Source organism: Eubalaena glacialis, chromosome 7, assembly GCF_028564815.1.
Source record: "Eubalaena glacialis isolate mEubGla1 chromosome 7, mEubGla1.1.hap2.+ XY, whole genome shotgun sequence".
NCBI lineage: Eukaryota > Metazoa > Chordata > Mammalia > Artiodactyla > Balaenidae > Eubalaena > Eubalaena glacialis.
Window position 1 is genome coordinate 38,850,236 of NC_083722.1, and position 25,072 is coordinate 38,875,307.

Sequence of the window (25,072 nt, forward strand, 5' to 3'; positions counted from 1 at the left end):
CTTTAATCTTGTGATGCAATCCAGTAGTTTTGAAGAATATTGTTGTCAAGGGCCATATGACAAGAGTCATCAAATACATTTACTCAAAAGTCTATAAACAATGTACACATACAACCTTCTCCCTACAATTTAAAAATAAAAGCATAACTTTCTACAGATAGTCTTGGAAAGTCAAAGCTGAAAAGAACTCAAGCATATTTAAACAAACTTCATGTTTCAGATGAGGAATCTGAAATCCTAGGCCAGGGGTTGGCAAACTTTTTCTGTAAAGGGTCAGAGAGTAAATAGTTTAGACTTTGTAGGCCATATGGTCTCTGTCGTAACTATTCAACTCTGTTGTAGCACAAAAGCAGTCACAGACAATACATAAACAACGTGTGGTTGTGTTCTGATACAACTTTTATTTATGGGCACTGAAATTTGAGTTTTACATTATTTTTCACATGCTACAAAAATACTGTTCTTCTTTTGACTTCAAGCATTGAAAAAGGTAAAAACCACTTTTAGTGGGCCACACAAACAGGTGGTAGACTGGATTTGGTCCCTGGGCCATAGTGTGCTGACCCCTGTCCTAGGACACTCTGACACCCAAGTGTAGCCTGTAGTGTTATACCTTGTTTATTTGCTCTTTGCTTTGGCCATCCACATCAAAGACTCTGACCTGCTTAACCATAAAATGTACAAGCAAGGAGCTCTATAAATGTTTCCTACATTTTAGGAGTAATATTAAGATCTGTCAGAAACATATGCCAGGCCACAGTTGAAAGACAATTGATATAATGCTATATTGTGTATTAAATAAAAACAAGAGAAAAATATAATAAATTTGAGAAACTCACTAAATTTGAAAAATAGGCTTTATTTTAACCAGTGGTATTGTATGACATCCTATATGGCATAACTGAATACAGCCAAGTTCATGAGTACAAATAAAATAGAATTTTCCCTCATTCTCTCTTTCGTTTTCTGTTCAGAGAAATCAGGAGATGGGAGCATTATGCTCAGAAACCAAGGAGCTCTTCCGCAGGCTCCAGCTGAGTCCAGGCTCCTGGCGCATTCAGCCTCTTAACACGTATACGGTCTCATGTGCAAAGACCTTTATGAAAAAAATATTCAGAGCAGTATTTCTGTAGGAAATCACACTAGCATTTACAACAAAACATGGCTGATAAAATTCATCCTGCTGTGGATCACGAGGATTTGAACTGCATATAAAGGAGATGAGGCCTCTGCGTTCATTTTCCTTTAAAGAGGGGGCGAATTCCGGGTGACTCCCGGGTGAGGTGTGATCACCATCAGCTGCCTCCTTCCTTCTCGCTCCAGTTCACTTGGGGGTCCTACCCTGTCCCTCTGGAGTGCAGGTATCACTGCACTGTGACAGAGAAATGGAAACACCTTGGCCCCAATACAAGATTCTGTCACACAGCCAACACTGGAAGTGGCTCTACGCTTTCTTCTTTCACAAAAGGTTTAAATATATGGGCCCTTATGTAGCACAAGATGCCTGAAATTCAGAAAATTATGAAAACAACTCTTCTCCACCCCTGAGGATATTTCATCTTTATAAAGTTGAAAATACAAAATATTAAAATAATTTGCCCTTTCTCCCCATCAAAAGGAATCATATTCTCAATGGATTCCTGCAATATAGAAAATTCTGAAACAAAATTTATTTCTCCACAAACCAAGACCAAGAAGTCAATGTTAAGCTGCCAAGAAGACCCTTTTCCAAAGAAGGGTGGAAAAGACACCCCATTACTTTTCTTTTTAAAAAATAACCATATTTAGACAAAGATAGCAAAAGGAGTTTCTGGCCTCATGAGCTTTTATTTTTCACTTTGATTTTCAGCATTTCTTAGCATTGGTTATTGGGAGTGAAGAGAATGACTTGTTCTCCAAAGTCTGAGATATTCCTGGGACAAGCCCTGATCTTTCCTGGTTGACGGCTCCCCAAAAATAGTCTGTTGAAAACCAGATGGCAAGAATGGAAATGCTATACATCCATCTGTTCCATTTCTTCATAGTTTTCACATCAAAAGCACCTGGAGTATCACTTGTGTTTAACACAAAATAGCACTGGGGGCTGAAGAGAGGATGACATCACTTGCCCATAGCATCAGCTGAGGTGATGTGGATTCTGAACTACCCACAAGGTCTTCACTGGCAAACCTGCCTGGCACCAGGGCCTCCCGAAGAGAACAGGACGAGCAACCGTGCATGCTCAAATAGCAAGACGTGCAAAACACATCATCACTCTGCTAGCAATAAAGAGCACGCAGGAAGTACACTGAGAACAAGAACCAGCTTCTGACTACTGGGGCCAGTACTTAAGAAACCTCTGCACTGAAGGTGGTGGGTATGCAGAGAAATGGCAAAGACACCCGGGTGGGGGTGTGGGCGTGAGGGAGGAAGAGAGAGAAGCACATATACGCACGCTCACACATGGTGCCTCTGAAGGCTCCCTGGCCACTTCGGGTTCACAAGTGGCGGTCCAACAACGTTGACTACTTGCCTGGCTCAGAACTTCATCCGCTGCACTCTCCTATCCAACTACACTTTCTTCTCTCCTTTTAAGGCACAGACATATTTATAGTTTCAGGTACAGCTGTTGAGTTCTGAGAATCACACTCAGCAAGTTAATCACAGACTAGTGCACAGAAGCCAGTTGGTCCTTTTTGGCTGATGCATCACTGAGAGACAGCTCCAGGTGTGAAGCAGCCAGAAGGTGTGAGCCTTCTCTCTATGCCACTGTGGGATGCGGTCAAGTCTAACCTCCACCGTCAAGGTGGGGCCACAGGAGAGGCCAAAATGGCAAAAGCATGACTGGGGTCTGGGATGTTTAATATTTTTCACTTTGCATTTAACAAACCCTACAAGATGGCAGCTCTTGCCCGCCTAGCTGACTCTCACGAACAAGAGCAAGCAGAGGCTGCCACAGAGCATCTGTCACTCCACGTAAAGTCACTGTGATAGTCTGCTCATCATCTCTTACCCTCCACAAAGTCAGACACACACAACACACACACACACCCCTTCCACCATGGAGGAAATCTTTGCAACAAGAGGCACTTGAATGATATTTGGAGAGTTCCCATGAAAAGGCCTTCCCCTCACAGTGAAGTGGGATCAACGGAACAGAAACCAGATACTCAAGACTCCATCTCTTCTTGGTCAAGGGGTGGTGGCACAAAGCTGATGACTTCATCGTAGGTCAGGCCTAGAAATTGGGAAGGAAAAGTACGATGTGAGAGTTTAGACTTTTCACTTTGCTGGCAAGCACCCTAACTTCTAAGCTCAAGATCCTTCCTCCCTGTTCAGGTCGCTGGTTCGATGGGCTACTTCAAATAATTGCCTCATTGCTTGTGTGTAATATCCTAATGGAACGTGTGATTACACAGAAGTTCAAGGATACATATAAAAGAACCATTTTTCTTGTTTCTTTCATCATCTAGTGCCTCCTCTTTAAAGCTCTGGAGAAGATGCTCAAGAGTAGCAAAGCAATCCCACACTCTACAGCAACAGATAATCCTGGCTTTTGGGATTTAACTCGAGTTCTGAATTTGTGTTTTATGGAGAGAATATGAGATTGGGCATGGGAGACCTGGGTTCCATTTCTGGCTGCATCCCTAACTATGTCTAAGGTAAGAGATATGATATAAACTCTCTTCGCCCCAATTCTATCCATTGTAAAAATTCCCTATTCCCTACTTAGCTCAGAGAGATGGTATAAATGCAGAAATTCTGAGAACCTCAAAGCTCTATGCAGACGTGAGGGGCTGTGCACAAAATCAGACCAGACAGAAGCATCTCAAAGGTCCAGAGTGTCGTCATCTACAACAGACAGTTTCCATCAGAGGAACATACTCATTCTGCATTAGAGACCCTCATTACATGTTTTAACGAGTTGGATATAACCAGAAAAAATTCCACCACCCCCCCACACAGCTTTTGGTTAGTGGTTCACCTAGGAAAGATTTTTAAATCTAAGTTCTCAAGCTAGATGTTCATCCTGCTATGACTTACTTTTCCATTCATCTATAAGGAGGTCCCTGCTTTCGAAAGACTGATCGTAAGGATCAGCCACTGGTTCATCATCAGGATCATGGTACTGGGCAAAGTAGGCATGTGCAAGGGCTTGGGCTGCTGTAATTCTCTTATCTGAGTCCAATACAAGCATCTTCTCCAGCAAGTCGACAGCTATCAGTACCACAGATCGGAAGGAAAAAAGAAGAGTTTTTAACACGCTACCAAAAATTTATGCCTTATTAAGCAAACACACAGTTTTGACCCTTCATACCCAAACAAAGAATTCTCCAAAGTATCTGATTTAGGATATATTACTCCTTTCCTCCTTTAAACATATACGTGTGTGTGCATGCTTGCATGCGTGTATGGATGGGTGGGTGGATTTTGTATTTTTTAAGAATATATCACTGGGACTTCCCTGGTGGCGCAGTGGTTAAGAATCCACCTGCCACTGCAGGGGACATGGGTTCGAGCCCTGGTCCAGGAAGATCCCACATGCCACGGAGCAACTAAGCCCGTGTGCCAAAACTACTGAGCCTGCGCTCTAGAGCCCTCGAGCCACAACTACTGAAGCCCGCGCGCCTAGAACCCGTGCTCCGCAACAAGAGAAGCCACCGCAATGAGAAGCCCGTGCGCTGCAACTAGAGAAAGCCCGCGCGCGGCAATGAAGACCCAGTGCAGCCAAAAATAAATAAATTAATTAATTAAAAAACAAAAACCAAAAAAAACTAGAGAAGAATATATTACTAAAGAAGAATTTTAAAAAGTAACAGATTGTGTTTGAACAAGCTTTTGTGGAATGTCAGTGTCAAACTGCTACCACTACGGTCAAAATGTCAGAATGAAAGCCCATAACTAAAGTAATCTACAAGAGGTAAGTAGGGCCGGTTTCTTACTGTTTTGTCCTTTCTGTTTATTACTAACATAAGGCAAGTGAATATTCATCTAATGGATCTAATGAACAAATTGAGGATTTTTTATGGGTGTGTGGATGAGACATGGTATTTGGATAAAATCATTATGAGCAGTTTCAGTATACAAAATAACAGGACAGTGAATAGTCATATGCCCACCACCAACAATTAACCTTCTGTATTTCTTTATCTATATATACATATATTTTTTGCCGAACCATTTTAAAATAAAATTACAGACATGAAACTTTACCTCTAAATATTTCAGCATACAGATAGCTTCCTATACAATCATAAAACTGTTATTACATATGACAAATATATAATTCCCAAATATCATCTAAAATCCAGTACATGTTAAAATTTCTTCAGTTACCCTAAAGCTGTTTTTTATACCTAGTTTGTTCAAACCAGGATCCAATTAAGGGCCATGCATTGCATTAGATTGAGTTTCCTTAGTCTCGAAATAATCCCCCCACTTCTAACCCCTATTTTTTCCTAACTTTGACCAGAAAATACCCACCCCCAGTTGTCTTGTGCTATCATGTACCTACACCCTTGTTTTCCTCTATTCCTTGTATTTCCTGAACCCTGTTAGATCTGAAAATTTGGTAAGAATTGGGTTATATATATTTTTGGAAAGAATATTTCATAGGTGATGCTATGTACTTGATGGTACATTAAAGCCATTTGTCCCATTAATAATGAAGCTAAATTTGATCACTGGGTTAAGATGTTTCTTTTTTGCCCCAAGAAAGTACCCTGTGGGATACACCAGGTAAATATCAGTTTCTTTCACTTACAGCTTTCAGCATCCATTGATTTTTCCTTCCCAGCAACTATTTCATTAGGGGGTCACAAAACAGTGGGTTTTTTTGTTTTCTTTTGTTTTTTTTTATAATTCTTACAAATGAGGATGTTTTGAGTTTCAGAACGGTGGCACTTGGGAGGACAAATAATGACATCTCGACAGTTATCACTCTGGTGTAACAAAGGCATTTGAGGCTTTGCAAATTATCGATGTCTCCTTAAATGCGGAAGGGGGCAGGGATGGGTAGTGAAGGGGAGGACTGTTTCCTGAAGAGATCCATGCTGCATACACTGGAGGATGTAAAAGATCCCTGTCCTGCAGCCTCAATTCCAGAGTAATCCAAAGGAGAAATGTGGGTTTCAGAGGAATACAGGAACAAAGTGAATATTTATGTGTCAAGTTCATAAGTTTACACTTTAAAGCATTGGGAAAATTGCCTAGATATATGTTCTTCTTCTCTACTTAGAAAAAATAACCTTATCAGGTGTTGTTTGGGTCATATGATGAGTCTTTGCCACCCCCAGGGTAAAAAGAACCATGTCCTTATAACCAATACTTTGATAAAAAATAAGATCAAGGTTAAGAAAAAGATTCCTCTAAGATCTTGACAGATACAAATACACACACTCCATCAAAGGGCAATTTAAGTTTTACTTCATGTTTTGAGGATAATGGTGAAACATGAAGTCAGTAATGGACAAAATAGAGCTGTCAATATTTACACTGTTAGTATATTCCTTCTTGGTTAATATGCTGGGCACAAGTTCCTGGTCAGTAACACCATGTTCTGCCTGCAAGAAGAGACTCTTTATATGACATCACTGGGCAGTGGACAGATAGTAGGTCTGTTTAAATTTTGAGAACTGCAGTGCTGAGCAGCAGATGGCTCAAGCCTCCTTCAACTCACTAGCAGCCTGCAGTACTAAGTGGTATCCAGTTCTTTTGAATGCTTAAATGTCGTGATTCCAGAGAAGGGGGACACCTATCAGGATAGATGTGACCCAAATAAGCTGCTGGGACACACACATATTCCCCTTTCCTCGGAAAAATGAATTAACAAATCTCTTTGAGTCAGCCATCAGGAAGTCAAACAGTGAGCATTGCCATGTCTAAAACGTGAGCTGATATGATGAAAAGACTCATAACAGAATGACAGACAGGGAAGCGACCAGCATACAACATAATTTCCCAACATCCTACAGTACTTAACAACTCAAAGAGAGCGTCTCACAGACCCTTGAACTAGATAACACAGTATAAACAAATCATACAAAGCCAATCAGAGCATACCAGGGCAGATGCAAACCCAAGCCAACCCCAGCAGAGTTCTGTATACCCCTGATGAGTTTGTGGATTTATTCTTAGATGTGAGAGTGATCCAGCTGAGATCTGACATACTCTCCATCTCCAAGGCCGACAGGGACTCATCTATAGCTGCCTAACACTTCAAAGAGTGTGAGCATCTCTGCTATTGTAAGAATTATCACAGTAACACTAAACTGCTCTCAAACAATCACCGTGGATGAAGTACTTAAAAAAGTAAAGCCACTTAGCCTTCACTCCAACTTCTAAAGAGGCTGTCATGGGTGTCAGCTCTCAGAAGGATAAAACTAAACGTGAAGCCCGGCTGCTGGGACCCTTAAGCAGAGGGATGACCAAAACTGAGATTTAAAAACATACTACTAAGGGACTTCCCTGGTAGCGCAGTGGTTAAGAAGAATCTGCCTGCCAATGCAGGGGACACGGGTTCGAGCCCTGGCCCGGGAAGATCCCACATGCCGCAGAGCAACTAAGCCCACAACTACTGAGCCTATGCTCTAGAGCCCATGAGCTGCAACTACTGAGCCCGTGTGCCAAAACTACTGAAGCCTGCGCGCCTAGAGCCCGTGCTCTGCAACAAGAGAAGCCACCACAATGAGAAGCCCATGCACTGCAACAAAGAGTAGCCCCCGCTCGCCGCAACTAGAGAAAGCACGCACGCAGCAACGAAGACCCAACACAGCCAAAAATAAATAAATAAATAAAATTTAAAAACAACAACAACAACAAAACATACTACTAAGATACAATCTTCAGAAAAGTAAGAAGGTTGATTGTACTATTATCACAGCATTGCTCCCCTCCTGTCATAGGGAGGTCCTGGTCTGATTTTTCTGTGTCTGTCATTAAATAGCACTGTCCCCTGTCTTCTCCTAGAGTCACGGAATTAGAGACTCAGGCAATAACACTTTTGGGGACCAAAAAAAGTACACATCAGCCCCTGGTTTTAAGGAACAAAGCAACTCTTTTTTTTAGCCAAGGCAGTACACATCCTGCAGCTGCGACTGTTACGTCCCTTTGCCAAAGATCCTGGAAGTGATGGTGGCAGGAAGGAATATGGAGCCATTCCTTAAAGTCTGGGGTGGCAAATTAGCTTCGCAAAGAGAGAATGGTTAAGTCTCTAAGGGCAAAAGGAGAAGAGGGGGAGGGAAAAGTACATGAGGACGACGGGACCTGTAGGTAGAGCAGGGCACACTGCAGGGAGCGCCTGGGTGGGTGTACTAACCACCATCTGTGCTTCGGCTGTTTTCTCCCTCAGTGAGGGACACCGCAAAACAACAGCAGTGGGCTTCCCTGGTGGTGCAGTGGTTAAGAATCCGCCTGCCAATGCAGGGGACACGGGTTCAAGCCCTGGTCCGGGAAGATCCCACATGCCGCGGAGCAACTAAGCCCGTGCACCACAACTACTGAGGCTGCATGCCGCAACTACTGAAGCCCGCGGGCCTAGAGCTCATGCTCCACAACAAGAGAGGCCACCGCAATGAGAAGCCTGCACTCTGCAACGAAGAGCAGTCCCCGCTCGCTGCAACTAGAGAAAGCCCGCGCGCAGCAACAAAGACCCAACGCAGCCAAAATAAACACAATAAATAAATACACAAATAAATTAAAAAAAAAAAAAAACCCCAACAGCAGTGGTGAACGACTCACAGGCTTTTCTCTGTTCCTCTTTCTTCCTGTATCCCTCAAACTGTTCTCCTAGCATTCCCATTACTCTCTCCTTTCTTCACTGTCCCAGCCTATTTCCCCCATCAAATTCTGTGATCATATAAATATATAAGCATGTCATGAGACTGAAAAAAAAAAACCTGACAATACAAACATGGATAATAAATGGCATTATTTACCTCCTTCCAAGATTTAATTAATGGTACGATATTTAGTCAAAAGGAAAAACTCTTCTTCAAATCCCTAACTTATGTCATAACCAATATTGAATATATTGATATTGAATCCATTAGATGAGGATATGGTCAACTTACCCAAGGGATTGGCACCAATAAATACATTTGCAAAGTTCATCTTTGGCATCTGGGTCAAAGACTGAATGTAGTTTCTTGCCTGTAAAACAGAGGGTTTTCAAAATGGCTTTGTTCAGTATTGTTGCTGCTCTCAAAGAGTCTGGGTCGTGTCAAAGAACGAGTGTTAACTGACAGGGTCTGCTAGCTTCAATGTTTATGAATGTCACTGACATTCTTTAAACACTTCTCTCTTACTGCCATCCTAACCTCCTTATTTACGATCAGCACCTTTATTTACTCCTGCTATCTCTCACAGTTAAATTTCAAGTGAACAAAAATGCGAACCAATTAAGTTCCCTTTCATTAGCATTCTGGTCACAGGATCAGAAGGTTAAAAAGATATCTAAGAAGTAGACCTTTCTGAGACAGCTTTCCTAAAAAAGCTGCAGTTGGCATAGGGATTGGTATTCCCAAAGAAAGTCTAGGATCAACTGTCTTTTGATGGTGCTGATCTCAGCAGGTACTCTTAGTATATGAAAAGGATATCAGTATTAAGCCTTGCTAACAAAATATTCATGGTGACAAGAAAGTAAACGTAAGCATTATATATATTATTCTAAGAGGTTCAAACACATTTTAAAAATACTAAACCAATTTAACAAGAGTAATAAAGAATCGTGGATAAGTTTCACAGCCTAGGCAGAAATCCTTCCCCTACCACCTATAAGATACATCTTCTTGGGCAAGTCTCAACTAGCATATCAATTACCTCATCTGTAAAATATTTGTATTACTATTAGATATTAGTATTTGGCTTGCCTATACCATATGGTTATTGTGATACTCAAGCAAGATAAAACTCATGAGAGCTTCCAACTAAAATCTTGACACACAAAAAATTTATATACCAATATAGGTTTTATAAGTTTGATCCTTGGGGTGGGACAGGCCTGAGTTTGAATCTTGACTTTACCACTTTGGGTAAATTACTTATTCTCTTTAAGTCTTGAGTTCTTCATCTATAAAACAGGGTTAATAACAGTGCCTACCTCACAGGGCTGGAGTGAGGACTAGCGATAACAAAGCAGTACCTCCTTAGCGTGGTACTTGGTTCAGAGGGAGAGCTCAAATAAACATTAGCTGCTATCACTGTCGCCTTTAGAAAGGAAAGCCTGACAATTTCTGGACTTCATTCTAAGGAACTTAAGGTGCTAAATACTTTCAAGGACTGACAGCTCTAATCAAGGCAAAACCAAACACTGGTCTTGAGAATAATCATATAAACACAAATGTAACTCATAAATGCGTGCTTCAGATATTAGGTATTAAAGTAAGTTTATGACCTTCCCTGTTTTAAAGAATAAATCCCACTATCAGTCCATCTGAGTAGCTGAGGTAAAACTTCTTTAAAGGTATGCATGTATAGTTATGTATGTACGTATATACACACACATACAAGGTTAGAAATAGTTCTAGCTGCTAGGGCAACTTCACCTTTTTAAAATTTATATATATATATAAATTATATCTATAATATTAATACATATAATACAATATTATATTAGTTTCAGGTATATAACAGTGATTCAAATTTTTATAGATTATATTCCATTTAGAGTTATTTATAAAATATTGGCTATATTTCCTGTGCTGTATAACCTATCCTTGTAGCTTATTTATTTTATACATAGTAGTTTGTACCTCTTAATAACTTCACATTCTTAGTCATTGTATGCAGAGCAAGCAGGAGAGGCCCACTTTGAAAAGCAGCTGAGAATCTTTCTGATTTGAAAAGAAAGCTCTAGGAATTGAATTATCGACATGCCTGTTATCCCTTCCTACTTGAGCATGTAGATAAAAGAATGAATGGAAAACAGAGTTAAGAGACCTGTCGCATGCAGAGAACAATCTTCCCTATAATAAGATAAATAAAAAGACTATCTGAATAAAGCTGTGTTGCCAACCTGATTCCCAAAAAGATTAAGGGCACCTTAGAAAAAAGTGCCCCAATCATCTCTAATGATAAAACCAGAGTTAGATTAAATAGTTAAGCATTGGTAAAAAAGGCACCTAACCCTACCTAAGTGTTCATATTTATTTATATTATTTGCATATTTTCTTTTAAATATAGTACTTACTAGCATTAGACATTTTATAGGTTTGTTTGTTTTTTCTTTTTAAATGAAGACTCTTCTTTTGGTCATTAAAAAAATGGATGAATAGAAAAGGATGTTAATGGCCTTCAGTTAATACACCTCCAGCTGAAAATCATTAGATGGTAGCATACCCTGACTGTAGGCATAGAATCCTAGGAAAACCCCAACTTCCTCTTGAGCACTAAATTCATACAACTCAAATATGAAAGTAACATCATTTTCTAAGTACAAGCCTGTAAATTATATTCTCAGTTCACAGGATTGGGTGACGTTTTATCCCAAATGTCAACATTCTGTAATAGCACATAGGCAGTCTTTGCCTTAGTAGCCCTCAAGGCACATGCAAGCATTCAGTGACATTGAAAACTGTGTTGGTTATACAGTGGCAATAAAATGAGAATGTGGCCCTCTGAATTAGATATCCTTGCACAGTCTATTTGTTCTCACCTCATGGCTTGGCATCCTGTTAATGAGATAAGCAGGGGGAGTCCCCGTCAGACGCATAATCTGCTGAAGCTGGTTAATATCTTAGATGCCTAGTCAAGGGCATTGTTAAGCATACAGTGCGAAAAATAACTTTCAACTCAAGTTTTAAAAAAAGGCCAAAAAGCCACCCCCAAACAAACAAATAGCCTACTTCCACCCATCCCACCCACCCCAGGCCAGAGCTCAAGGCTGCATGTGAAATCATGCTTCTGTGAATGGCATGAGAGTTAGTAGGCATGTAGCCAGTGACCAGCCATGTGGAGAAGAAAAACTTTCTTTTGGTTTTAGCATCATCTTTAACATTAAATATTTAGGCTCCCTGGAAAGAGACTGCCCCTTGGATCCAGGATGCCAGCCAGAGAACTGTTTTCAAGTACTGATGGCCAAAACGTGTTTGCTTGTGGGGTAAATGGAGAGGATTCAGAAAATTTTGACCCAACTTTGGATATAATAAAATGTCCAACATATCCATTTAAGGTAGAGGTTAAATTTTTGTGGCACAGGTTCAGGTGATTCTCCAAAATACCACCCCTCCTAAGGTAAGACCAAGGTGGTATATGGGTTGATAAGCAGTACCAAGTTTCAAAGACAGTAGTTAGTGATACATTTAAAATACATGCCACAAACACACAATGGTAAGTGACAGGGAGATGGGGGGAAAGTTAGAAGCTAATGGCAGAGACAAAACAGAAGTCACAAGCTGCTGACAGTATTACAGCATGCCACAATGATTTCTCCCACAAGTCTCTTTAACAGGTGAACAGACTGACTTTTGCTTAACAAACATCCTGGAGGAAGTTGGCAAAACACTCTGCAAGTATCTGACAAAGGCAGAACTATGAGGCCTTCCAAATGTATGCGCACGTAGGTAAGTTGTACTCTAAACTTCTCTCATTTAGCTGTCCCATCAATTTTAACACAAACACTACAAGAATTGTTAGTTTATCATGTGTTGCTTATTAAAGTAGAGTGATGGGATTTTTAAAATCCTCAACACAATAAAAGCCTTTTCATATTCCCTTTGCTGTTATCTATTAATTCTCTCCTTCTGTTGTAGCATCATTTTCAGTAAGTACCCGAATCAAGTAATTTCACTTATTTGTGGCTTCCCTCAATGATTTTTCCACTTTAGCTCATCCTCTGAACTCAGATTCCCTAGTGGTCAGATTACTACAAACACATGTTCAAGGCTGGCTATTAGGAAAGAGCTGGGGCCATGAGCTCCAACCTGCCGTTCATGCTCCCTGGCCCAAAGACAGAAGCCAGCAAATTCAAAAGGTGGTATGAAGTTCTTTTAACATTCTCAATAAAGTTTAGATTCACCTCTAAATAAATTACATAACAAACTACTTTGCATGCCAAGAGAAAGAACAAAAGGGGGTCAATAAGTAAACCAGCAATAGGAATACCAGCTGGGTTTTAAATGTTAAAATCCTGTCACCTTTCTCTTCTTTCTTGTGAACAATAACTTGGCCTGCACATTTTCTGTTTTGTTTTGTTTTTTGTCTCCTTTAGTCAAATAGGTTATTATATCCCCTTTTTGTCGGGAAGTTAGGAAGAAAATATTTCCAGAGAAAAATGTGAGAGTGAGTCAGTGAAAGGGCTTTTGCTTTCTTAATATGATTTTTTTTTGTCCTTTCACTGATTACTATAGGTATTGGGTCACCAACAAAAAAAATTCTCTCTCCTTACATCCATCGTGACCCATTTATCCCCTTTCTCATGGCACATGCTAACTTGTTCTCAGTCAGCCCATCTATTACTGCACTCTCTTACTCAGAATGTCCTATTATTTATTGACTGAATTCCATCAATCAGTAAATAATGGCATCACTTCTTCACTACTTTTCAGGAGTAACAAAAATAGTTATTGGCTTTCTCTGTTTACTACATTCCTCTACTAATGAATTTTTCTTTTCACTTTGAACAGCTTTAAACCATTTTACTCACCTGGCTTTGTTATTTATGTATCATGTGTTCCACAAATCATGTGCTTCTAAGATAAACTAGTACTTGAGCAGTATCACTAACATCAAATTAATCTTGTCTACCCTTTTCAATGTTTAAATTACTTTTATGCAGTAGCCATAACTATGCAGGAGAAAAAAAACACCATTTTCTTATTTCTATACTCAATACAATATTACTTAAGTTCTGTATTCTGATACTCAATTTTATTATGCCCAACTCTATACTAGAGCTGTTGAAATGTACGATGTGCCCTATATCACATAAGATAAAGACATTTCATTATTAGGTCAGGCACTTAGTGTTGTTTCTTTCTTTAAAAAAAAAAAGATGGATTAATGACAGGTAAACACGATCATTTTACCCACACTTTTTCTTTTAGAAATTCTTGTGACTAACAGCTCACACCTATAGGGCAGATGGCTGAGGGTGGGCGAGAAGACTGAGAAAGAGCTGCTAGTGGCCACCCCCAGAGAGGGAATGCATTTGCTATCTCAGTCTCATGAGCACTATTCATTAATAAACCGAGTTCCTCCCCAACCCCACTCCCTTGCCCCATGTCCTCTCTATTAGGCAATCTTTCTAAGCAAATGCATTTAAGACAAAAAAGCATCATCCTATATCTTCTTTGATTCACTCCTTTTTTTGCATTTCATAGAGCAAAAGAAAACACTCCTTCAGGCTGACACTGTGGTTGATAACTCTGACAATGACTTTCAAAACAGTGTGCAATCGTGAGATTAAAGTTTAGAACACATTATCAGAACATCTGGGATGTATGCTCAGCTCTGCCAAGTGACTCAGTGCATGACTTGGGCAAGTCACAGTCTTTCTGTGCTTTTGCTTCCTCATCTTAAATGAAACAAATTAAAAGCCTGCCTCTGGCCACCCAGCAGTCTTTCCAATTGCGCAAAGGGACCCCTTCAGTCAGAAACGCTGGGAGGAGAATACCGAAAGGCACAACTGGAACTTGGCTCCACAGCTCTTTTTCCCATTTATCCAACTGCCTGGCAGCAGACAGAAGGGAAAGGGGAGAAAGACTGGGCTTTCATGATTTCCCTCACGCCTTTGGCCCAAGAAAATGACCAACAGCAGGAAATGAGAGCCAAAGTAAGCCAGAGTCACATTCCCATGGCTTCTCTCTAAATGCCTGCTTAGAAGCAGGAAGGCATTAGCTCCAAAGCTTTTTCTCAGGTTACTCAAACTTATAATTACAAAGGCAGGCTGTGGGAGAAGGATTTACAACCCTACTCCTGTGGATCTGAGGTGTGAGGAGTGGGGCTGTTACCTCTGATGGTCTGGAGACTGGGTAGAGAGGGACCCCTGTGGGGAACAGACACCTTACACAAGATGTGCGAGTTGTCTATTCTAAAATAATAAAAAGAAAGTAACTTCTGGAAAAGGGCAAGAGAGTGCAGACGATGCACATTTCATTCTTTAGTGATAAAGTGAGGCTCATGGTCTGAGGATAAACACTAACCAAAAAGTGAAAGGAGCCCTTGAGCATATGTGAAACTCTGAGAAAGATGAAGTCAGGGCTGGAGAATGGAGACAACAAATTTTCCATTAATCTCTTGGAATGGATTAGAATCTCAAATCTCATTTACTGGCATACTACTGCCCAATACAAGCTCCTATGCTCTACTATTACATACCCAGATAGAGAGAAAACAAAACACACTCATGCATGTGAGCAGGCAGGTACACACACACACACACACACACACACACACACCCTTCATCTCGGAAGTCAGCACACAAAGGGCATATGTGCTTACAAACATACCCGGGTCAAAGTACAGACTGACAGAAGGGAAGTAGCAGAGGCTCCCAACAGGGCAGATTATTACAATCAAAGCATCAACTCACAGACTCTGAGGAGATTTTCTTCAAAAGCTCAGCCCCTGGGGTTCCAACGAGTCTTAAAATGAGCTTCAACTGATCAATATCTAATGGTGGACTATAAAGGAAAATGTTGGGACAAAATAAAAATGAAAAACAAACAACAAACAAAACGAAACAAACAAAACACCCCAATAACAAAAATTAAAAACCCCAAACCAAGCCAGAATGGTGAGTTCATCTAGGTCACGCCTTCTGCGGGGCGGCCACTTCAAGTAGGGCAGGCTCCTCCTGTACAGAGACTCAAAATGCGACCACACACATATCCAACTTATATTCATTTTGTGCTTCTGTCAACATCCCCTATCAGTAAAGTGAAGCGACTATAGCTGGGTACTTAGATGCCAAAGACAGCATGTGAAAGCACAAAAGCATCACTCAGTCCATATGCTCAGCTCACACCTACCTCCTTACCTTCCACCAAAGCACCAGCAGCCAGTCAAGCGAAGAGCACCGGTCAGCAGAAGGCCACAGAGAAGAAAGAAGCAGAGAGCACAGGAGCTAGGGATGTACAAGCCTACCTGTGAATATTCCCCTAAGGCTTGATCTAAGGAGCCTGTAATACGACAGGGGCCTGGGAAGCTCCCGGGGCCTAACCACTTGAGATGTCCTCCAGAAAACCTCTCTGTCCACACTGACTATGCTAAGCAGAGAACTGTGAGCGATAGTCAGCCAGCAGAGGGCCCCACCACCTCACTGCATCTGCACAGCCTTCTGGAGCACCATAACAACATAGAACATATGAGGCTTCAACTTTATAAATGTATTAACAAACCTCACGCATCCCCAGAGCTCTAAATAATAGGCTACAATGCCCAGATCTTTATTGTGGCAGCCAACTCTTCTGTGCATATTCACTATGTATGTACATGTACTGACCAGAAGACAGAAACTTTCCATATGATCTTACTGCTTTTAGCCTTGCCTAAAAAGCTAAAAGGAGAGAAAAAAAATATAATAAAATAGCTTTCAATATTCTCTATGAAAATTTGAATAGCTTATCCATGTCTATATTGACATTCAGAGGGAAAAGGAGGAGAGGATGACTATCTTCTGATTCCTGTCAAAAAAAAACCTGGCAGATTTCTTGCATGATTAGATCCTTCTCAACTTCAGGTGTCAGCTTGAACTTCACCTCCTCAGAGAGGCTTCCCCCAACGCTCTATGGAAGAAGCACTGCCCTCCCTGTTATTCTCCATCTCAGCACAGTGCTTGATAACGTCACAGTGCTCGTCACAATCTATAATTGCTTACTTTGCTTATTGTCTGTCACCTCTACTGATCTATGAGGACAGGGGCTGCTCTGCCTGTTCACCACTTATCCCCAGTGCTTAGCCTAACATCTGCTACGTGGTGGGCACTCAAAATATTTAAGAAGGTACAGCAGGATGGAGAGGAGAGAGAATGCAAGAAACTATTTCTGTTTATGATTATACATATGAAGGCAGTACAGTGTAACTTAAAAATAATGGCCTCTGCAAGCCATAGTTGCCTGAGTTACAGGAATTGGTTACGCAATAATATCCTGCCCTATTCTCTTTTTTTCCTCCAGATATGAAATTGGCTTAAACACAACAAAATTCTAGACAGGAGTCAGCAAACCCCAATCTGCTGCCTGTTTTGAAAATAAAGTTGTATTGGAACACAGCCATGCTCATTGTTTATGTATTGTCTATGGCTGCTTTCAACTTACACAGCAGAATTGAGTGGTTACAACAGAAACCGTATGGTTCCCAAAGCCTAAAATATTTACTATGTGGCCCTTTAAGAAAAGGTTTGCAGAACCCCATCATAGACTCAAACAATTTATGTTCTATACAAAATAAATTAAAAGCAAGTCCACTCACAGAAGTTACTTCTGAATTAAGAATAGTAGAGAATAACACTGTAAATCAACTATACTCCAATATAAAATAAAAATTAAAAAATTTAAAAAAGAATAGTAGAAAATTTTGCCTCTGCAAATGGCAAAAATCAATGTGTTCTGGAGGCTAAAATTTCAATACTGATTTCTTAATTCAACGTGTTGTCAAGAAAACAATTTTAAAGCATACATTAATGGGGACAGAGCAGGCAGTGGGGACAAATACCATCTTGCTCTAAAATAATCAAATTAACTGTATTACAACAGAATTTAGTATAGGATCCTCTTTGCTCATTTGAAATGATTCAGTTTACAAAAATTTAGTTCCCTCACATTCTTAAGGAACAAATTTAAAGGGGTAGCTATCGCACAAGATAAAGTATATCACATATGAGAAAAAAAACTGGACTACTTAAATTCTCAAACAGGTAGTTTTACAAAAACTGCATCAAAACTAATCTCTAGAAATAATACTAGTGAGATTGGCACTCTTATATAAAAGACTTCTGACTACTGAAAATGAGAATCAAGTTTTATACTCCCTCTGAGGAAGACTCTGGGCAGTTTCTCAAGTGTCTTAACTTCACCCCAACATACCTGAAAAGTATGCCACTTCCACTGGTCACAGTGGTTATGACAACAATGACTTGGGGACCCCATGTCGTTCTCCTGCCTCAGCCAGTATGAAACAACCTCAGGCCTGAAGAATAAAGCCCCAATTCCTCAGCCTCAAATTCATGGCCTTCCCTGATTTGGCATCAAGACTCTTTTCTGACTCTCCCTCAAACTATTATTCCTTAATGCACTCAATGCTTCAACTCACACCAAATATTCCAGGCACTTTTAAGTTTCCAACTTCTTATTTCTCCAAGTCATAAACAGGAATACCCTCCATCCTCCCCTCCTACAAAACCTTTTCTTTCCCTATTTACTCTTCAAAGTCCTGCTCAAACAAGAACTCTGCCATGAAGTCTTCCTGGATATCCTGAGTTTGAATTAATTTCTGTTTCTTCTCAGTAACTTATTTATACCTCTATTACAGTATTCTTATCACTCCGCCTTGTTTTATAAGCAGAGAGCAGATATTTGTTCAAGTGACTCCTATAACTCACTTTCTGCTGAGTATGATCATTCTGGTTTGGAGAACAGGTACCATCTTACCTCCAGCACTTTCCACTGAGTAGCTCAATAAATATTAACTTGAAAAGACTTCCTGTAATATGCTTTCCAACTCAGCTCCACCCCTCTGTCTTGCCCTGAGAAATCTAGAATGACCATACTCTAATGGAGAGTCTATATACAAAAAAGAAGTCAAGAAAAGTTGCTTCATTTCATATGCAAACGCCCCATCTGAAGTGTTTACACCATAAAGAGTATACAAATACAGTGCGATGAGTGTGTAAGGGGTATGGACAAAGAGCTGGTACAGCATGACAGCCAACACTTAGGAGATTAGTAAACACACAATGCAAAATAAAAATCTACTTAGTAGCTAAAAGCACTTGCATGAAGGAAGTCAAAGCATGCAAACCTCATAGGAAATCACCATAGGTTCTCCAAGAGCTGGCAAATCCATTGATATACAGGTCAGTCTTCCAATAATACCAGCTACTGTAAGGCCACTACAATTTGTCCAGGCAGTTAAGGCCAGAAGGAGCTTCAAGAAGCTATATAAGCAGAGCAAAGCAAAATTTACCACATTATGACAATTATTTCCACAGCAAGCCATCCTTCTTAACAGGTTTAACCCATTTTTCCCTAGATAGCAGATATTTTTACTGTTAGTCAAAAATGTGTTTTAATTGTAATAATCACAATGTCAAAATTTAAATCATAAATCTCCTGATTTTTCCTAAAACAACTTAGGCTTAAGGTTACTCTTTAGACTAGGTCCTCTGTAGCAAAAGTAAAAGGTGGCCAGAATGAAAAGGCAAGGAAAAAAACTTAAGGGTTATGGGGTATTTAGAGGGAAAGTAAAAGAGGGATATTCGATTCACTTCTAAGTGTTCTAGGCAACTCCTAGGAAACCTCTGCAGGCTGGAGAGTTGAAGATGAATAAGAGGACCATTTGCAGAACCTACATGCGACTACTGCTGCTTATGAGCTGCAGTTTTCAAACAAACAAAAAAAATCCATATGAGGCAAAGCTGGAACAAAGACCTGTGGAAATTCCCTGGTGACAGACAGGTGGACTAGAATGGGACTTAGCTTACTTCCTTCTCTTCTTGGTCATCAAAATAGGCATTTTCACTGTCATACAGGGAAAAATTTTTAAGGTACTTTAGATTTGTGGACAAGCCTGAGAGTTCTAGCCTTTTCAAATGGGGAAATATATTCTCAAGTTAGAGAAGAAAAGGCAAATAACCTAATAAAATATTTTTCTTCTTCAACATTTATTAGGACACTTGCTTTTAGTGTCTGAAATACAACTGTTTTTTTAAAATGAGAGACTGTTTGAAACCAATGTCTGAAAGAAAGGGGTAGATGTAACAGGAAGGGGTATACCAGAAGTTTTCACTCCACTGGCAATGTTTTGTCTCATAATCTGGGTCATATAAACATAGGTGTTCATTTATTATTCCTTGTCTTTTTGTATGTCTGAAGTAGTTCATAAAATGTTTGAAAAAAATCAAAAGAAGAAATAAATAAAGCAGAATTAAGGAGCCAGTAAACACTAATAAAATTCATATAAAGTAGGGCAGCAAGCTGATGGCAGGAGCCTCATTATCTTCTAGTTAATGTCGAAGTTAATGATAATGTCTAGTTAATGTCTAGTTACCATTTCTATTAAAATGAAAGAAGGAAAGAAACGTTTCACATGAACGAAATTCATTTGATTACCTAGAAAAGGAAAACAATAGTAAGCCAAGGCTGAGATGTCTGGAAGAAAACAGTATTTGATGTGCAACAGGGCTAGGAAACTCATTGTCTCTCTTCCTTAGGCTGCAGACTGTCAAGCATTAGTAGTAATATTTTCTAATTGGCTTACTCTTTTCAGAACCAATGGTTTTTGAAATAAGTTAGCACCATACCTGAAGACACATTCTGTGTCCCCACTCTCTTCTAATATACAGTTCTCTCAGGTGTGTCCACTTGATATATATATACCCAGTCAACTAGACTTATGAGGAAGGGCTCCATTCTTTTTAAAAAAAAAAAAAAAAAAGTACTATTTTTGAGCTAGTTGGAAGGGTTTTGCAAAGTCACAAAGGAGAATAATTTCTAACCTAAAAACATAATTAGCTTTAAGACAAAAATTAGTATATCTTATATCTTTAGGGGAACTCCAGGGATTATTAACAACTAGTAACAAAAGAGTCTCTCAAGAAGACTAATCGCAAAAAAAAATGAGAAAAAGGTATAATAGGAAGATGATTTGTCAAGATCTAAAACTGCATAGTCCAATACAATACCAATAATCATATGTGATTAAATTTAAATGTAATCTAAAGAAAATTTAATAAAATTTAAAATTCAGATAAATACACTCATACAACTATGAGTTTTATGAAACTATAAAACTATTCAGAAGAGAACTCCTTGCCATGATAAAGAGTATTTATGAAAAATGCAGAGCTAAATTATACTCAAGGCTGAAAGATAAGAACAAGAGAAAGCTGCCCACTTTCACCACTGCTAATCAACATTATACTGGAAGAGCAATTAGAAACGAGAAAAAAATAAAAGCATCTAAATTGGAAAGGAAGAAGTAAAACTATTTCTGTTTGCAGATGACATGATCCTACATATAGAAAATACCAAAGAATCCACAAGAAAGCTACTAGAGCTCTCAGCTTTCAGCTGTGCAAAGTTGCAGGCTACAAGATCAACAAACAAAAATCAGTTGTGTTTCTACACACCAACAATGAACAAACCAAAAAGGAAATTGAGAAAGTAATTCTATTTAAAATAGCATCTTAAAGATGCTAGGAAAATACCTAAGAATAAGTTTAACCAAGAAGGTGAAAAACTTGTCCACTGAAAATTATAAAACATTGCTGAAAGAAATGAAAGGAGACCTAAATAAGTGGAATGACGTCTCATATTCATGAATAGGAAGACTTAATATTGTTAAGATGTCAATATTACCCAAAGTGATCTAAAAATACAACATAATCGCGAGCAAAACTTCAACAGCCTTCTTTGCAGAAATGGAAAAGCCAATCCTCAATTTCATATGGAATTATAAGGGAGCCCAAAGAGAAAAAAAAAAATCTTGAAAATGAGAGCAAAGTTGAAGGACTTAACACTTCTTGATTTCAAAACTTACTATAAAGCTAGAGTAATCAAAACAGTGTGGTACTGCTATAAGGATAGACATATAGACCAATGGAATAGAACTGATCTTTGACAGAAGTGCCAAACCCATTCAGTGGGAGAGGATAGCCTCTTCAATAAATGGTACTAGGACAACTGAATTTCCACATGCAAAAGCATAAAGTTGTACCCCAACCTCACATCATATACAAAAATTAACTCAAAATGGATCAAAGACCTAAGTATAAGAGATACACCCATAAAACTCTTTCTTAGTAGAAAATACAGTAAATCTTCATAATCTTGAATTTGGTAATACATTCTTAGAAATGACACTAAAAGCATGAACAACAAAAGAAAAAGAATAGATAAATTGGAACTTCATCAAAATTAAAACTTTTGTAAATCAAAGGACATTATCAAAAAAGTGAATAGACAGCCCACAGATGGGAGAAAATATCTGCAAATCATATATCTGGTGAAGGCTCAATATCCAAAATATATAAAGAACTCCTAAAACTCAACAACAAAAAGACAACCCAATTAAAAGATGGGTAAAGGTCTCAAACAGATATTTCTACAAAGAAGACATACAAACGGCCAGTAAACACAGGGGGATACTCAACATTATTAGTCATTAACGAAATGCAAATCAAAACCACAAAAAGATACCACTTCATACCCACTAGGATGGCTATAATTTAAAAAAGAAGAAGGATGGGAGGAAGGGAGGAAGGAAGGATGGAAGGGAGGGAGGGAAGGAGAAAGGAAGGAAGAAATGTTGGTGAAGATGTGGAGAAATTGCTCATATATCACTGGTGGGCATGTAAAATGGTGAAACTGCTTGGGAAACAATGACTGCTCCTCAGAAAGTTAAATACAGAATTACCATATGACTCAACAATTCCACTCCTAGATATATATCCAACAGAAGTGAAAGCAAGGACTCAAAGAGATACTTGTATGTCAGTGTTCACTGAAGCACTATTCACAATAGCCAAAAGGTGGAAACAACCCAAGTGTCTATGAACAGATGAATGGATAAATAAAATATGGTATAGCTATACAATGGAATAGTATTCAGCCATAAAAAGGAATGAAGTTATGATCCATGCTACAACATGGATGAGCCTTGAAAACATGCTAAGTGAAATAATTCAGACAAAAAAGGACAAATATTGTGTGGTTCCACTTAATATTAAATATTTAGAATAAGCAAATTCATAGAGACAGAAAGTAGAAGAGAGGTAACCAAAGGCTGTGGGAGGGAAGAATGGGGAGTTTCTGTTTAATGGGTACAATTTCTGTTGGGGTGATGAAAATGTTTTGGACATAGTGGTGGTGGGTGCACAATTTTATGAATATAATTAATGCCACTGGACTGTATACTTTAAAAGTGTTAAAATGGTAAATTTCATGTTATGCTTATTTTACCACAATAAAAAAAAGTTAAAATGGCAAATTTTATGTTTATATACTTAACCACAAAAATATTTTTATTTCAGTTTCTAAGTTTCATTGGCCACATTTTAAGTGCTCAATATCCACATGTGGCTGGTAGCTACCAACAACCATATTGGACAGTACATACATAAACCATTTGTAAGCCTACAGAAAATTCTATTAGATAGTTCTTATCTAGAAGCTAAAACGATCAGTTCCAAATGCAAGATAAATAATAATTGAGGAAAATAGGGAGAAAACTGTGCACTCAAATAAAGAGCATAATCTAGAGGTTGCCTCAGCATTCAGCTGCATTTTAAAATCATAAATAAGCAGTAGCTGAATGCCTTTCTGGGCAACAGAAGAGTGTGTGGGGCCAGCACATTCTGCAAAGGTTTTAAGAAAATAAGTTTCAGAAATAAGGAGAACAGGCAACAAATAGAATATTGGAAAGAAACTAAGACCTGAGTCAGATCATAGGTTTGTATCTATCTTTTCTGGGTTCTTAGTTTCCTTACCTATAAAAACAGAGGATTCAACTAGATGTTTTCTAACATCTTTCTAGGTCCCCAAGCGGATAATTCTAGATTCTTAATTTTTCTGATCTCATTGGTACCTTAAAAAAAAATGAGGAAAAACTGCTAAGTAACTTTTTCAGGGTCAGCCTGAAAGATTAAAACTAAAATCCAACTGGGGTAAACTCTAGTTGTACTCAACACTGGCTGCACACTAGAATCAACTGGGAATTTGAAAAAGTAATAGAAAACACTTTCCTCTCACTTTGCCAGGCAACCAAAGCTATATCCACACAGATGGCAACTGACAAGAAGGGAGTTATGTGTATTACAAATACAGTCCTCTGAATTTGAATGTTCCGATCCAGGAGCACATCTGTCTGAAAAGGAGCCAAGTAGAAAAGAAACAATGTATTACTAAAACAAGAATTTTGAAATGAATTCTCATATATTAAAAAGAGAATCTCCTAGTAAAAAGTTTAAATGCTAGGTTTTCTACCTAAAGTTCATAGAGGGAAAAGAAGTATGCATAAAAGGGAAGACTTCTGGGGCTTCCCTGGAGGTGCAGTGGTTAAGAATCTGCCTACCAGTGCAGGGGACACGGATTCAAGCCCTGGTCCGGGAAGATCCCACATGCTGCGGAGCAACTAAGCCTGTACGCCACAAATACCGAGCCTGCGCGCGAGCCCGCGAGCCACAACTACTGAAGCCCACACGCCTAGAGCCCGTGCTCCGCAACGAGAAGCCACTGCAATGAGAAGCCCTCTCACTGCAACGAAGAGTAGCTCCCCCGCTCACCGCAACTAGAGAAAGCCCGCACGCAGCAACAAAGACCCAATGCAGCCAAAAATAAATAAATAAATAAATAAAATTTATTAAAAAAAAAAAAAAAGAGAAGACTTCTTAGAGGCTGAAAGTTAGCATTTTAAAAGGGTCAAGCCATCAGTAGGCAGCTGTCCTATGAGATAGGACCATAGGACACACACAACTGCTTTGAAACCTTTCTACCAGTAGCCTGCCAAGGGGATCTATCCTTTACTACCTGTTACAGAATTTAAATAAAACAAAAAACTAGCCTTTAAATGATTCACAAGTAGACAATAAAGTGGGAAGATGAAGGGAGAAACTGCTTCCCAAAGATCACTGATGAAGATGATGGCTAACATCTGCTGACAGGCTCTGTTCTAAGTACATTCCAGATTTCATCTCACTGAATTCTCACAACCACCTTATGCGGTATGTACTATTATCAGTATTTTATAGTTAAGGAGACCGAGAGACAGAGGTTAGACAACTTGCTCAAAGTCACAGAGCTGGGAGTAAATAAGAGCTAAGTAAGATCTCAACCCTGTAAGTCTGATTACAGAGCATGTGCTCTTAACCAGTATGCTCTACTGTCTGTCTCTCTCTACCACTTTGTGTGTCTATGTAGGTATGAGTGTCCACGACTGA

General features: G+C 39.2%; 1 protein-coding gene across 3 annotated transcripts in view; it reads right to left on the minus strand.

Annotated features, from left to right (window-relative positions):
* Positions 1 to 839: 839 nt before the first annotated feature.
* MAPK14 (mitogen-activated protein kinase 14) overlaps positions 840 to 25,072 on the minus strand; it is a 68,250-nt gene continuing 44,017 nt past the window's right edge. Inside the window, exons 9-12 of one of the 3 annotated variants that reach the window (XM_061196319.1) lie at positions 11,633 to 11,712; positions 9,051 to 9,129; positions 4,024 to 4,197; positions 840 to 3,217 (exon numbers count right to left, since the gene is read on the minus strand). In XM_061196319.1, coding sequence (XP_061052302.1) covers positions 3,150 to 3,217; positions 4,024 to 4,197; positions 9,051 to 9,129; positions 11,633 to 11,712 — 401 coding nt within the window. In that variant the 3' untranslated portion in view covers positions 840 to 3,149. Of the gene's footprint in view, positions 3,218 to 4,023; positions 4,198 to 9,050; positions 9,130 to 11,632; positions 11,713 to 15,508; positions 15,589 to 25,072 lie in introns of all 3 variants that reach the window. The other 2 variants (XM_061196317.1, XM_061196320.1) reach the window with 2 other exon arrangements.